This window comes from Echinops telfairi, unplaced genomic scaffold, assembly GCF_000313985.2.
Source record: "Echinops telfairi isolate 266 unplaced genomic scaffold, ASM31398v2 ScPeMD7_5592;HRSCAF=6446, whole genome shotgun sequence".
Lineage (NCBI taxonomy): Eukaryota > Metazoa > Chordata > Mammalia > Afrosoricida > Tenrecidae > Echinops > Echinops telfairi.
Genome location: NW_022109491.1, coordinates 34,037,386 through 34,054,107, shown reverse-complemented (window position 1 = coordinate 34,054,107; position 16,722 = coordinate 34,037,386). Strand labels below are relative to the sequence as shown.

Genomic DNA, 16,722 nt, shown 5'->3' with positions numbered 1-16,722 from the left:
TGAAATGGTAGAATGTAGACAAGTTCATCAACCTCCTGAAATGGTAGAATGTAGACAAGTTCATCAACCTCCTGAAATGGTAGAATGTAGACAAGATCTTTTTGTTACAGTGACTCTGTGTGTTCTTTCCATCTTCTTTGATGCTTCCTGCATCAATCAATATTTTGCCCATAGAATCTTTCCATATTGCAACTTGAAGCTTGAACTTTTTCCTTAGTTCTTTCAGATATGCTGAGTGTGGCAATGAATTTGGGTTTTTTGGTGTGAGGATTAAGGGAAGACTTTCTCTCTGTGTTGGCTCCGGGGGACAGTTCTTGTTTCTTCTGAGCTTCTGCATTTATGTGACATTCATATGGCTTGGAATTTCTCTTCCCTCATATCTCTTCTTTAATTTCTTTTTATAATTCAAAAGAGATTTACTTAAAATAAAATATTTAGTAGTATAATATAATACTAAACCTATAATGCTTCATTAGATTAAGAGAATCAATCCCTAAATGGGATTATTAGCACAGGCAAGTTAAGTTGTTAATGGTGTTAGGTGCTGTCTAGTCAGTTTGGGCTCATAAGGACTATGTACATCAGAACAAAACTGCCCAATCTTGAACCACTGTTAACAATTGTTCTTATATTTGAGCCCATTATTGTGGCCACTGTGCAAATCCATGTTGAGAGTCTTCCTCTTTTCCTTCAACCTTCTATCGGACCAAGCATGATATTCTTTCCAAGGACGAGCCTCTCCTGACAACAGGCCCAACTTTCATGAAATGAAGTTTCATCTGAGGAATCTGAAAACAGTTTTGCTTGGGTCAGGGTTAACTTAGTCCTTAATACTTAGCTCTTCAACACTTAAAGAGGTCTTTGGTAGCAGATATACTGCATTATTTGATTCCTTGACTTGCTTCCATGAGCATGGATTGTGGATACAAACAAGATAAAATCCTTTAATCTCTTCTACATTTATCATAATGCTATTGGTCTAATTGCAAGGAATCGGTTTTCTTTACATTGAGTTATAATTCTTACAGAAAGCTGCAGTTTTTTTCTTCATTGGCAAAGATTTCAAGGACACCTGACTTTCAGCAAGCAAAATTGTATCATTTGCATATCGAAGGTTGCTAATAAGCCTTCCTCCAATCCTGACATTCAGTTCTTCTTCATATAGTCCAGCTTCTGGGATTATTTGCTTAGCATACAGATTGTGTATATATGTGAATGGGTAAAACTCTGGTGCACATCTTTTCTGATTTGAAGCTACTCAGTACTATCTTGTTTTGTTCAATTAACTGCCTCCTGAAATATTCATGTACAGGTTCTCAATAGTTACAGTGAACTATTCTGGAATTTCTATTCTTCCAATGTTATCTAAAGTTTGTTATCATCCCCATAGTTGAATGCCTTTGGATAATCGATAAAACAAAAGTAAACAGCTCTGGAACTCTGCTTTGACTCAAGGTCCATCTGACATCAGCTCAAAAACATCGTTGAATGATCTTCAGCAAATGTATGTGCATGGGATATTAATGATATTATTTAATAATTTCCACATTATATTAGACTACTTTTCTTTGGAGTGGGCACAGATAGTCTTTCAAATTTCTTGGCATAGACAAGTGAGTGTTTCTAGTGCTTCATCAGTTCACTGAAACATTTCAGTTAGTATTCCATCCATTACTGGGCCTGGTTTTAGACTAGTGCTTTCAGTCAGCTTGAAATTATTCCTTCAGTACCATTGGTTCTTGATCAAATACTACCTATTGAAATGGTTGAAGTCTGACTAGTTATTTTGATACAGTGACACTATGTAATCCTTCCATCTTATCCTGATGCTTTCTGCATCATTCTATGTCTTGCTCATAGAATTTTTCAGTATTACAATCCAAGGTTTTAATTTTTCTCTTCACTTTTTTCAGTCTGATATGTGCTGAGTCAGTTCTTCCTTTTCGTTTTTTTTTTTAAATTCTAGGTCTTTGCACACTTCATTTTAATACTTTAGTTCTCAAGCAGCCTTTTGAATTTTTCTGTTCAGTTCTTTTACTTCATCATTTTTTGCAGGTTTAAGAGTCTCTTCTGCCATCACTTTAATCTTTTCTTTCTTTTTTATTTTATCAAAGATTTGCTTTCTTCATGTATGGTCTTCTTGATGTCATCCTACAGCTTTTCACGTCTTCTCGCATTAGCATTGAATGCATGAAGACCGGTCTTGAGATGTGCTTTAAATTCAGGTAGGATACACTTAAGGTAGGATTTTGCTTCTTGTGGACTTGTCTTGAGTTTTTTCAATGTCAACCTGAACTTACAGGTGAGCAATAGATGGTATGTTCCACAGTCAACTTCTGGCCTTCTTTTGGCTGGTGATATTGAGCTTCTTTATTGTCTCTTCCCACAGATGTACTCAATTTGATTCCTTTGCATTCCATCTGCTGAGATCCATGTGTATACCTGATATTTTTATTGTTGAATAAAGATATTTGAACTAAAGAGGTTATTTGTTTTGCAAAATTCTATCATGTGATATCAAGCTTCATTTGTATCACCACAACCATATTTTCCAACTACTCATTCTTTTTCTTTCCAACTTTTGCATTCCAATCACCAATAATTATCAATGCATTTTGATAGCATGTTTGATCAATTTCAGACTGAAGAAGTTGGTAGAATTCTTCAGTTTCTGCAACACTAGCTTTAGTGGTTAATGCGTAAATTTGAATAATTAACTGAACTGCCTTATTTCCTAGATTCATTCTTCATACTTTCATTGTTCCTATTACCAATGGTCATTTACAGCTGTTTTTTTTTCCTTCTTTTGACTTGCGCTCCATCTGCAAATGAAGGTCTCAAAAGCTTCTGTCCATCCACGTCATCTTGGTCAATTCTACTTGGAGAAAGCAGCCCTGCCTCATTTGTATGCCCAGGGCCTTCAGCTCAAAAGCAGACAGCCTTTGCACTATATCTGACAATGCTCCACTGCTGTTCCTAAGGTTTTCAGTGGCTGATTCCTTAGAAGTGAAGAGCCTATTCCTTCTTATTGTCTATGCTTAATTTGGAAACTCTGCTGGAAAAATTTCAACTTGGGTGGTCCTGTTTGTATTGGAAATGCTGGTGACATAGTTTCCAGTATCACAGCAACATGCAACCTACTACAGTCTGACAAACTGGCTGATAAGTTTTGTAACGATAGGCAGAAGTTAAGGAATACAACATGTATTCTCTTGGCATAAATCAATCAATATCACTACATTATTTTTAAAGTTAAAAAAATTACTTTTTGCCCCTGAAGAAGCAATGGGAGAATGGGAGATGGAGAGGTATGTATCTATGTGTCTGTGTAAAGCCCAACCATAGGCAAGGTTGTTTGAAATTTTGACTTATAGTGGCTCTATATAGGTTTCCAAGGTTGTAAATCATTATGGGAACAGATATCTTCATCTTTCTCCCTCAAATTGGCTTGTGGGCTTGAACCACTAGGTGTGTAGTTAACAGTGTTTACCTGACAAATCCACCAGGGTTATCTATCTGTTTACCTACCTACCTACCTACTGACCTACCTACCTACCTATCTTCCTACTGATCTACCTATCTATCCCTCACCTATCTTAGAGAATGGTGATATTATTTGAAATAGTCAGCATTTTAGAGGCTGTGGACCATTATTACCAAGTGATACTGGAGTCCAGGGCTGTAAGAGGATTCTGGATGCTGCCAGCACTGCTGGTGTCTAATCTTTCCATCCCTCATTGTGGGTAGGTCCAAAAGTTCTTGAAAAAGGACAGATGTGGTAGTCTTTGAGGTACATTAGGACATCAAAGGGGCTCTAGTGCAGTATATTTCAGAACAGTGGTGGTATTTCAATTTGAATGGAAGTATTTTGATGTTCTACTAAGGAGAATGTTTATAACTGGTACATACCACTGGAATCTCAAGTCTGTGCTAGGAGGAACAGGAGGGGTTATGATTATCTCTCTGGTCCTTATATAACCTCTGGCTCTTTTAGCTTATTATCACATTAACTGTGTTGAGAACCATTATTGTAATTCATTAATATTTTCCTTTATAGTAATAAATAATCACAGTGATGAAATATGCTTGTTCCAGGAAGCATGAAGCTTTCTTAGTTTTGCTCTTAGACTTTCCATCTTGGAGTAATATCAGCTTCTTCAACTGATAAAATGCCAACAAAGATGCTAACCTTCCCTTCTCTCTAAGAGAACTCTCTAGGGAAGATGCACTAATAGGAGTTACTTCTTAATCAAGTATAGTTTATTGACAATGTTTCCTAAGTCAATCCCTAGGAGAGAGCTTCTCAGAGGAGCCCTTGGAGGGAACAGATTAGTGGCTTGTGGACAAGATGACCTCCAAGAAAATCTTTATCTGACCTGTGACCTTGGATGCATGAATTAAAAGCAGCTTAGAAAGAACCACCTCCTGCCATCGAGTCCTGTTAACTGGAAGTAGGGTTTCCAAGGCTATCAGTCCTTATGGGAACAGATAACCTCATCTTCCTGCTGTGAATTTGAACCGCCAAGCTTATAGTCAGAGCCCAACCCTTACCCAGATGTGCCACCAGGGCTCCTCATAAAGACAATTCAAGGTTAGGAAGAGTATCACTTGTCAGAAACACGATTCATCTTAATACAATTTAAATTTAGCCTTTTCCTATCAAATAAAAATAGAAAGGAAACTAGTTGTGATGCAGTTGATTCTGAGTATTGAAATGTCAACGTGGGGATCTCAGGAATGGTTGCATTCACACCACCTAGGAGCAGGTTCGATATGCACATTCTTTGGCTTTTCCAGGACTCCAGAGGTGGATCCCACCATCTGTGCTGTTAAGAAGCCCTCTGGGACTCTGCCTCTTTCTGAAGGTTTTGGAAGCATGGGTGCCTTTGACGTCTCAAACACTTAAAAACAGTATCTCATTTGCTTTTCACCATCCCCCTCTGAGTACCACTAGGACAATGACTTTGAACCGTCTATGTGGACCCTCAGGGAAGTTGAATGCTATGGAGCTGTCAATTTCATATGTTGTATTCATCTGTTGGTACATTGTAGATAAAGGAGTGGAGGTACTGGGGAAGAAGAGTTGGGCTGCTAATTGCTCCACCATAGACAGATCAGGCTGTCTGCACCCCATAAAGATTCACAGCCTACGAAGCCCTATCTAGGGTCACTAGGAGTCTGAATCAACCGGATGGCAGTGAGTGCACCTCCAATGTTACTTTTAGGTGGGAATCCTATAAGCCATGTTCTTTCAAGTCCTCTAGAAAAATTGGTAGATGAATCAGTCCTTCCTGCACTTGTTTCTTATTACTGTGCCCCAAAGGACTTCAAGTCACTACGATAAACTTGGGACCTCTGGAATATACATTTGCAAAATTTTAGAAGACATCGTAAATAGTGAAATATATATCATTACTAAAGCTTTAAAAATAATGTTAAGAACAATTAAAGCACACGAAAAAAATAAAGCTACCCACAATTCTCCTGCCCCTTATTAACATTTATAGTTTATTTTGTATATAAATAATTACATTTTTTCCAAATGGGGAATTGTGCTACATAAGTCTTTTCATAGACTTTTTCTTTATTTCCTATAACTGAACATCTCTCTATATCCAAATATATAATTGTATTATATTAGCTGTATTGTTTATATAGCTTTTATTTTATTTGTGAGCTGCTATTTAACCAATTCCTTTAGTCTTGATATTCAGATTTTCAAACTTTTTCACTTCTACATACAGCAAAAGTATTTGACTTATTTAAATTTTCATAATCAATTTAGGGTCTGGAAAGTAATGAATATTTCTAACAAAAAGATTCAACTTTATATCGCCAGATTCCTCCTGCAGATGTCTCTGTACCTTGACCTGCAATCTGAAGGTCTGGAGAGAAAAGACACCAGGCCTACCTTGATCTTGTTTTCTCCCTCAGCCTGCCAATCACTTGGAACTGGCATGATGCTGAGCTCCTGGGCCACCTCCTCAATTGAAGAAGTGGCAGAGGCTGGTCCCAATGCTCTTCGATGGTTGCAACTCTACATCTACAAGGACCGTGAAGTCACCAAACAACTAGTGCAGCGGGCTGAGCAGATGGGCTATAAGGCCATATTTGTGACAGTGGATACACCTTACCTAGGCAACCGCTTTGACGATGTGCGTAACCGATTCAAGCTGCCTCCACAACTCAGGTAGCTGTAAATGTTTGGTCCCTGGAATCTCTGAGCTGTTTTCTTTCTTTTTGATCTTTTCATGTAACAACTCCAAACGTGTTCTCTAGTTTCCATTTGAGAGGCCTGGGGGAATTAGAATTTCATAAATGTGTTGGTGGCAAAGAATGGCTAAATGAAATATTGTCTAGGAATGATAGGATAAATAATCACAGAGCATCCAATTAATCAGAATTGTTTTTTTTCACTGTTATCCTCCCCCCCCTTTTTCAGGTGCCACCAAAATTGTTCTTACCAACATGTAACTGATAGGTGCCTAATGGCCTTCAGATTGTGAGCAGGGATAAAAATATTAGTTGACATGGATGACATTTTAATGCTGAGATTCCAAAGCCTCTATCACGGATGTGAGAACGTGAAGGGTGGCTTACTTGGACCCTAGACTTCATTTCATATTGACCAATGCTTATTCTCCCCAAAGGAGTAACCCTGTAAAAAAAGTCAAAATATAAATAATTTTAAACCAAATTTGTATTCCATGTAAGGACAGGAAGATTTTCAGATGCTAGAAATTTCATATAAATGAGTAAGGTATATCTCAACCAACATATATGTCCACATACAAATATATAAGCCTCATAAATCTGACACGTAGCTCTACTGTATATGTCCACATAAGCAGAAAATGATTTTGAATTAACTCTTGCTATTGAACCAGGTGTAAGTTAGCTGGGTTATGTCACCACTGTTATACTTGTAATCCCAATGACAGAAACCAAATGGGTTCTCCCTGCAGAGCCATCAGCAAACCTAGTCCACAGATTCTTCCATGCACTGGGCTGGCTAGCCCCCTGTCTTTCTATGAGAAAACAAAAGAAAACCAAAATTCTATGGCATATTTCTACATTTTGCCAAATTCCTCAGGGAGCAGGTGACTTCAAAATCCCCCAATATGAAATCTATAGTTACCTCAGTCCTTCTTATTTTGATTATGATTTTTCCCCTCCCAAATAACTAATTTCCTGCTCTCCAGGCTTCTAATCGTAAGCATCCCCCATAGTCCCCCTTGGACATTTGAAAAGGAATTTCCTATTACTTTTTCTTCTCCTTTCCCTCCTCCTCCTAAATAATCCACTTTCTTTTTTTTTCAGTTTAAACTTTTTTTTTCTTGTTCTGATTAACAAAGCATGTTTCGTAGGTTTATCTACCTGGATGATGGGAATGACATAGTCGCTAATACTGACTTGTGATTCTTGCTGCTTCGGTGGTGGGGCTACTCCAGGAGGAGCCAGAAGGTTGACTTGCTTTTCCTCTTTTACTTTGCTCTTGGGCTTTTGCCCTGCTGACGTGGAGGAGCATGAGACAAAGGCCCCTTTCAGCCGCTGTTGTACGCAGAAGAAGCTGTGGCTCCCGGGCTTGTCGCCTCTCCCATCTGAAGATGATCAAATAATGAGCAACACATCCAGGTGATGGGGAACGCAGGAAATACCCCATAGCCTGGGTCACCCCGGCTACCCAGAGTGTACACTGCCCTTGTTTGTCCTGCTGGACTTCAGGGCGGGTCCGCACCTTCTGGTCACCCCTCCGTAGCCCACATCCAGCTCTCCAAGGCAGGCAGCACTCACAAAGGGGAGGCCCAGGCTTCCGCTCGAGGTAACATCCACCTCCCAAATGAATCTTTTACCTCTGATATGAGATCAGGTCTCTTTCTGCAACTGACCTGACTGCGAGAAGGTGAAGCCTGGCTTTTCAAAAGCTGGGTTTGGCAGGCGCAAGAGGCAGGAAATCCAGAGGAGAATGAGTCTGCAAAGCAGCGGCTCCTTCCAGCCCTTGCTGCCTCCCTGCCTCGGTGGGGGTAGGCTCTCCATTCTTGGCATCTAAGGACAGCGAGAGTCCAGGGTTGGCTCTTCCGTGCAGACCTGTACACAAATTACATGTGCGTGTGTGCGTTACAACTGGCCTGGAGATTCCCGAGACACGAGGGGACAGTCAAGGGAAATTCTCTGCTCTCACTGGCCAACAGAATGATTCCTGCGGTTTGTCTTGCCCCTGTCCCATGGGGGTGGCTCATTTATGCCAGGTTGAGATTGGGCTCCTGAGTGCAGTGGTGGGAGGAGTGTCACTTTCTGTCATTGACTATAATTACCGGAAACCATGACACCTACTCTCTGCAGTTTTCCCAAAGGCATTTCTTCAGCCCTGAGCTGATTTGTTAATCCCAGCAGCCGGTATAGATGACATTATGCAGTCAAATCAAGATTGTCCTCCACTCCAGGCTCCCACTAGCTTCCCAGACAGCCTCATGATGTAAGTGACTAGCCAGGCTTCCTGAACAGGCTCATGAGTTCTCACAGCATTTCGCCAAGCACTGCCTCCCTCACCCTTCCCCAGTCACACTGGCCTCTCGGATGCTCCTTCCAGGTACCAGGAATGCTCAAGTCTTAGAAAGTCTTGGGGCCTTCCAAGTGGCTGTTCCTTCTGCCTATAAAGTATTGCTCCAAGTCTTGACATTAGAGATGAAGCTACATGTCTCTATATCAGAAAACCAAACTATAATTAAAGAATACATACACAGTTGGAGAACAAAAGAAAGTAGCAAGGGAAGGGAGAGGGAGAGATTGAAAGAATATGAGAAGGAGCAGGGGGAAAGAGAGAGAGATTGGTGAAGGTAGACTCTGTACAGGACCTACTAGCCGCTGCATTTTTGTTGTTGTTATTTTTGTTAGGAAAACTGTGCCAGGCAGAATAAAGTCCTCTCAAAGATGTTCAAGTTCAAATTCATGTAATTTTTGAGTATGTTGCCTTACATAAGAGAAATAAACTGTGAAGGTTTATTTAAATCAGAGGTCTTGAAATCCAGGAATAGTCCTGGATTATCTGGGTGGATTTACTATAGTCAGATGGTCCCTGTGTGATGAGGTGTCATCAGTGAAGGACTACAGGTTACCTCTAGAAGCTTGAAAAGGCAAGGAACAGATTGGCCCCTAGCTCCATAGGGGAAACACTCAAACCTAAAACCAAACCCACTGGCACCGAGTCGATGCCAACTTACAGTGACCCTATAGGACTGGGTAGAACTGACCATGTGAGTTTCTGAGATTTAGACTCTTTATAGGAGTAGAAAGCTTCATCTTTAGCCTGAGGAGTAACTGGGGGCTTTGAACTGCTGACCTTGTGGTTAGAAACCCCAAGTTTGAATTTTATCCAGAGAGACCCATGTCCAGATGTCTGGTCTCCAGGGCTTAGCTGAGAATATGTTTGTATTGCTTTAAGCTACTACATTTGTGGAAATCTTTTCCCCTACAGCAGTGGGAGACTTGTGATGGCACTGATCTGGTAACTTCCTCACTGTAGCTTCCCAATGAGGCGAATACTGATGGCCGTATTTGACCATGGAAAAAGAGCCAGAGCTAGCTCCCCACACAGCCGATTCTTTAACACAAAGCTGGTAGTTCATGTTGCAGAGTGCCTGGATTGAGAAGAAGGTTTCAGCACTCGGTTGGAAGAAAGGTTTTTGATCTTCAAGAAATTAGTCATTGAAAACCCTCTGGAACATTGGGGCTCATCTTAAGTCAGAACTGGCTTGATGGCAACTGGTTAGCTCACATGCCAATTGCGATATAGTGTATGAATAGCTACCCATCTTCTCTCAGGCTCTTTCTGCCATGATATCCTGAGATCTACAATTTTGTTTGCACCATAGACAGATGTGTTTTATCTGTGAAGTCATATTATCTCTACCTATAATAAAATATTCCCAATAGGACTCGTTGTTAGTAATGTTAAACTGAAAAAACCAACCCATGTCTTTGAGTCAATTCTGACTCACAGTGACCCTACAAAAGAGATAGAAGTGCTTCAGAGCATTTCCAAGGCTGTAAGTCTGCGTAGACGCAGACCGGCTCATCTTTCTCTCAACCTGGTGCCTGCTGGCTTTGAACCACCATCAACCTCGCGATGAGCAGTCCAATCCACCCTCTGTGCCCGCAGGGATTCCTATTTTTGGTTGGTTTGTTTGAGATGAGCTTGTTTGTCACTAAGCACTGCAAGTCCATTTCAATTTTACTTTTCCTCTTTTTTTTTTAAGCCACTCAAAACACTATTTAGGCATGAGGGGTATGAAATCTGGAGGGATATTTTTGTTTTGTTTTGTTTTTTTAAGGAAACATACTAGATGTATTTACACAGCCCATCTAAAGAAAGGATGTCAATAACAATATACTACTAAACCCTCCATAAATGTGTTTTTTCTTCCTCCCTCCCCCATCCCTCTTTTTTTTAATTTAGTAACATTAAGGGCTCTTTGTTCTTAATATTACTCTAAGACATTTTATGATGTTTAAATTTCTTGGTAGTTACTAAGTTAATCTAGCCTCATAAAACTATGGCAACTACCAAAGAAAGTTGATTACCAAATAAGGAGCCATCATGGGGGCTCAGTAGTACTACAAGGTCAATAGTTTGAAACCACCGGCAGCTCCAAGAAAGATGAGGCTTTCTAAACCTATGAAGAGTTCTTATCGGGAACCTGCAGAGGCAGTTTTATCTCATCCTTTAGGGTCACTGGGAGTCAGTATTGACTTGGTGGTGGCAGCAAGTTTGGCTTGAAACTTACTAAGGAACCTTGGTGGCACTGTGGGCTAGGTGTTGGGCGGCTGACGGTAAGATCAGCTGTTCAAACCACCAGCCATCATGTTGGGAGCATGTGACGACTGGCTGCTCCTGTACAGATTTCTAATCTCAGAAACATTTGGGTTTCTGAGTTAAAATCAACTGTAGGACAGCGGGTTTGGTTTAGTTTTTAGAACTTAGAAACAATTTGTATATCAGATTAAAAATACATTTAACAGCCATTCACTGTACGATGAATACTTCACAAAGATCGAATTCTTCCTTTGCCTTTAGGTTATTGAGGAAATCAGGGTTCGGAGAATCAAGTCCCATGTAATTGTGTTATAATTTTGGTGTTTCCCCTTTCCTTCTTTACGGAGCGGAATATTCCGGTTATCAGAAGCGGGTTTAGTGTGTGTGTGTTTTATGTATGTGTCATAACTGAATAAAAATGGCATTCCCGGGGGTTTCTTTCAGAGTCACTGTAGAACACTTCATCGTGGGTCTCTGTCAAGATCTCTGAAGACTTTTTCTTGGCTCCTGGCTTTGAACAAAGTTTTAGAGTAATAACAAGGCTTCATTGTGCCCTGAAATTTCTGTAAGGCAACATTCATTCAAGTGTTGATCTGCTTTTCCCCATCCAAGAATAACAACAGTTATTTATATAATTTTATCCATGTTTCTGTTTTTTCCTATCCATTTCACCCTTTCACCCTGCCCCTGCTGAAACACTGTAGCTTGTTCGGGATGGGGGGGAGGAGGTGCTGTGCAGAGTATATACACATACAGATATTTTCCTTTTTTTCCCCCCTGGTCTTGGCATGGATTAGACAGACTGAGCCTATTTTCTAACTAACAATATTATTTAAATGTTTGGAATGTACTGGTCACTTAGTATCATTTTGATGATGAAGGCTCAGAAATAGAGCTAGGTTTATTGACTCGAATGTTAGCTGAATTCAATTCAAGTCAGGGTGACCACAGGAGACAAAGGTCTGTGATAAAATGTATACCCTAAGTGGCTTGAGAAAACGATAAGTCCAAGCATTTCAGGTCAAATCACTACCCGAGCCTGATGATTCTGGGTAGAATTGGGATTTTCTACGATCTTCAGTAGCCATCTGAGTCCATGGAATTGTTCAATGCCTATTGAGAAAACTATGCCAATGGCATGAATAGAGTTATGTCGACTAGGAACACGCTTGTACTTGTGACAGTATGGAATATTATGATATCTGTAAAGCTCCCAATAAGTTGATTAAAAATTAAAATAAAACAAAGTATACAGACAGTTTAACTTAAAGTCCCTACAATGTAAAAAAAGAAATCAAACAGTGTTTTATTTTAAAAGAAATATTATCATGATGAGCCTATATACTTACGTTGAGATGAAAATTTGTTAGTCAACGCCACATATTTTCTATGTTTAGTGTCAGAGCTGGGGAGTATGACGACTAAGACAAAGATCAGCAAAGTACATCGGTAGTCTTGCATAAGAAGCAGATTGAGTAGTAAAGCAATTTATAATATTTAGAAGCGTGAGGTGACTCTAGGGCATTGTCATTATTGAAAGGCAGTCCTTTAGAGAAATGAAGGTACAGCCGGCTCCGGGGGTTGTAAGCAGTTCTAGCATATTGGTAGTACTGGTGTGCTGGTATGATTCCAGAGGAACTTCCACTAAGTAGAGAGGTCAGAGGTGGAGGCAGAATAATGTTGGTCCTAGTTTGGCGAGCAACCAAGAATTAGTCAGGATATCAAGATATTACAGCAAGAGAAAAACGTCATGCACAAGATGAGCTACTTCAGGTCTGAGATGGTGTGTTAGTCTGGGTTGACTAGAGAAACAAATCCATAAAGACACATATGTGTGTAAGAAAACACTTTACACAATTGATCTATGTATTGTGATGAATTGTATGAGCCCCAATAAATTGATTTAAAAAAAAAGAGTAATTATACATTAAGAAAACATCCCAGCTCAATCCAGATCAAGTCCATAAGTCCGATATTAGCCCATATGTCAGATACCAATCTATAAAGTACTCTTCAGACTCCTGAAACACATGCAATGACACTGAATACAGGAAGATCACAGACCAGTGTGTGGGAAGCCTTGTGGATCCAGTGGTGTAAGCATCTCAGCGCTGGCAGGTGTCTCCATGTGACTCCTGCAGCTCAGGGGATTAGTGTAGTTCCATGTGTCTTGTCAACTGCAATGTCTCCCAGGGAGTGAGCAGAGAGAGTGTGTCTCTTGCCTCCAAGGACGAATACCAGCGTCCTCAGAATCCTCAGGAGAGACCCTGCCCACACATAGGTCTCATTGGCTATGAACTGATTGAGAGGCTAGATTCTACCCCTTCCTTCTTAATCCTCTCAAACTGACAAAAGATTATACATCTACTACTGATGGGTTAACACAATTCTATATTGAGCAGGTCAGCAACTCAGTGGGGTTGTGTCTTAGTTTGAGTTCCTCTTGAAGCAGTGATTTAAGTGTAAACAATTCATTTGGGGTAATGCAGAGAATACGTGTGGCAGATTTGGAAGTGGAAGACAGCAAACAAAGGGTATACTATTACAGCTAAAACTATGCACAATTGAAGCTTAATCCTTCTGGGAAATTCTGGGAGCTCATGCAGAATCCATGCCTCATCTACCCAGGAGGTAAGGAAGCTGGAGTATTTACACACCAACATCCCTAATCCTTCCAGTCAGGTGTGTGGTTAGTCAATTAACCTCCAGGAGTACGAAAAAGCCACAAGCAGATAAATGAAGGTGTTGATAGTTGGAAAAGTTATGCACTGAATAGGATTGTCCCAAAGCTTGAAACAGCCATTGAGAGGCCTCAGAGGGAACAACTTGGAGGAGGGAAAAGCAAGAGATCATCTCCTAGAAAGACCTTTCCGTTTTCCCACACGCCCACCAAGACCACTGGCACCACAACAGCGCAGGCCAGGCAACATAATCTAGAGGGTAACAGACCGAAGCTGTGAGCACGTGCCACTGCGGTTCCAAGCTCCTCTCACAATTTCCACAGAGACACTTCAGTCTTCCTGAAATCAGCTTCAATCTCCAGAATGCAATTGGGCTCTAAGCAAAGACAATGAGCTGAGGACTCAGGAGACTGGCTAGGGCCTGCATGTCACCAAATGCTTTTTCCGTTCCTGGGACTGTCTCCGTCTGCGCTTCTGTTTGCTGTCCTTCTTAATGTAAAATGTCCAATGTAAAATTGGAAGTATGATGTATCTATCTACCCCAAATTAAAAAAGTGAAATCCAATGTGATCATATTGGTAAACGACCAGGACCCATTACTGTACCGTTGCTTGTGACCTCTAATGACCTTAAAGGACAGAGTAGAGCTGCCCCACCGAGTTTCTTTGGCTGTACATCTTGATGGACAGAAGCAAAGTGCCACATTGTTTTTCACTCGGAAGCAGCTGATGGGTTTGAACGACCATCTTGCAGCCTTTTTTTGGTATACAAACCCACTTTGTATATCACACTTCACCACACAAACTTTGACCCTTATGATTAATCTGTAAAGCTGCCTTACAATGGCATCAATTCAACCATCTACTTCTATAAACTGGTTTAAAATGGAAATGCTATTTGGACTTCGCCACATATTTTTCGTTTAAGCTTATTTGTTCACATAATCAGAGCCTGAGGTGAGTCAGAACTGACCAGATGGCGCCCACGACGACGACAATAAGATGTTCCGTAAACTTTAGGTAACCGATACAGACAAATAGATTGTCACATTTAGCCTGGATTTCCACATCAATGAATGGAAAATATACATGCAACCAACTTGTAGGTGATTGAGGATAAACAGCCAATTGATTTGAAAGAGGCAACTTTTCTTTCTTATTTTTACATTGAAAAGACGTGTTAAGAGAAATCGAACTTTCTCCTAAAGAAATTTTTTTGATCTATGTATTTATTGCAGGATGAAAAATTTTGAGACCAATGATTTAGCTTTTAGTCCCAAGGAAAACTTCGGAGACAACAGTGGACTTGCTGCCTATGTGGCTAAAGCAATAGACCCATCTATCAGTTGGGAGGATATCAAATGGTTGAGAGGACTGACATCGCTACCAATTGTTGCAAAAGGCATTCTGAGAGGTTTGTTTATTTTTTTCCTTGTATCTGTGTTGATTTTATCATCCTATGTGGTCATGCTATATTTAAGGGAAGTTAATTAATCAGAATAAAATTACATGGAAATTAAAAGAAATATTCAATCTTTTGACACATTGTCAGAAATTCACTCATTCTTTAACTCACGGAATGTGTACCCCTTGGGATATCCTTCAGCAATTTGGTCTTCAACTTCCTCAGCTGTCCAATGATACAATTAGGCTGTGGTCTCCAAAGCTTCCATAAATAGATGCAGGTTTGAGAGAGAGAGAGAGAGAGAGAGAGAGAGAGGTAGTCTAGCTCTCAATTCTTTCTTTTGGTATTAGTGAGCATGTATTTCCCCTTCTTGGTGGTGTAGTGGTTATTCATTGGGCTATGACCCTCAAGGATGGTAGCTCGAAATCACCAGCTTCTCCCCGGGGAGAAAGACAGGGCTTTCTACTACTATTAAGAGTTAGAGGCTTGGAAACTCATAGGGGCAGTTCTACTCTGTCCTGTAGGGTCCCTATGAGTCGGCATCAACTCGATGGCAGTGAGTTTTTAAGTCTAAAGTAATGAGGCAGTTTGAAATACATTCGTTGGCAATGGGTTTTGTTTTTGTTTTTAAGCTAGATTTTGTGAAATAGGAAGTTATTTTTGTTGAAGCAGGTTTTATAAAGAATTCCATTGTCGGATGACAAAGTTGTCATTAAATTAGGGAACTTGATAAAATATCGTGGATTCATTGTGGTAGCCAAAAACTTTGCTCTCAGACTAAAGAAACATCCTAAATATGAGTATGATGGTATAATATCCAAACATTTCGTAGAGCTCTCTGGCTTTTTTGCTTAACTTTTTTGCTCCTTAGAACAAATGGCCAGGACAAACATTAAGTGTTGTGAATTTCCAGTGAGTTCTCTGTAGAGAATAGTTGGCTAGGGCATAATCATTCACAGATATCAAGCCTTTGTTATCAAGCACCTTTCCAGCTTCTCCAGCATCTGTGTGTATACATAGTTAAATCCCACAGGGAGGAACCATTGACTTAATCATTTTGGAGTGTAAATGTGTTGATCCACCAAAATGTTTTCTTGCCTTTAAAAAAAATTTAAGTGCAGTTATATAACTGCCAAACAACACACGTATATATGAGTACATGAGCTCTCTCTCTCTCTCTCTCACTTGTTTATTTTAACGAAATATTTTAACTGAAATGTTGGAGTAAGTGGTGCTGCAATGAGAGAGTCTACTAACTTCTCTCTGGGCTAGCAGGACTGAGAACCAATATGCTCCTAGGATGTATTGGAATCTGATTGCTAAATATACTCTCTATTTATAAAACGCTGATGTCACCAACTTTAACAATTCAATCTTCATCGATGCAGAAATGAAACTCATGAATATTAACTAATGGACGGAATGATTTGGGTGATATATAACTTTCAAGCAGTGGGCATATGTTGAACATGTATCATTATACTGTTGTCTGTTGATCATTATTGTCATTCAAACTTTCTGTGCTTCAATAACATTAACCTGGTACTGAAGGCACCTTTAAATAGTAGTTTCACTCACATAATTTGCATCCATGTTGTTATCCATGAATGTTAGTGCTATTTCCTATGGTCATACTCAATTATATTAACTTGAGGTAATGCCACATTCATTCATTTACTCTTTCATTAATCCACTCACTTATTCACCCCCTCAATCACTCATTCCATAAACATATATAATACTCTCTGTGTGCTAAATTACGAGGAATAAATACATAAATTCAGATCTCTGACTGAGGAGAGTCTTATAAGTAGAGCCCCCCCC

The 16,722-nt window shown here is 40.0% G+C and overlaps 1 protein-coding gene across 1 annotated transcript in view; it reads left to right on the top strand.

Annotated features, from left to right (window-relative positions):
- The window catches only part of HAO1 (hydroxyacid oxidase 1), a 64,991-nt gene that overhangs the window by 23,772 nt on the left and 24,497 nt on the right, over window positions 1-16,722 (top strand). The window contains exons 3-4 of the mRNA XM_004697838.2: window positions 5,935-6,190; window positions 14,732-14,907. Of these exons, the coding sequence (XP_004697895.1) occupies window positions 5,935-6,190; window positions 14,732-14,907 (432 nt within the window). The remainder of the gene's footprint in view (window positions 1-5,934; window positions 6,191-14,731; window positions 14,908-16,722) is intronic.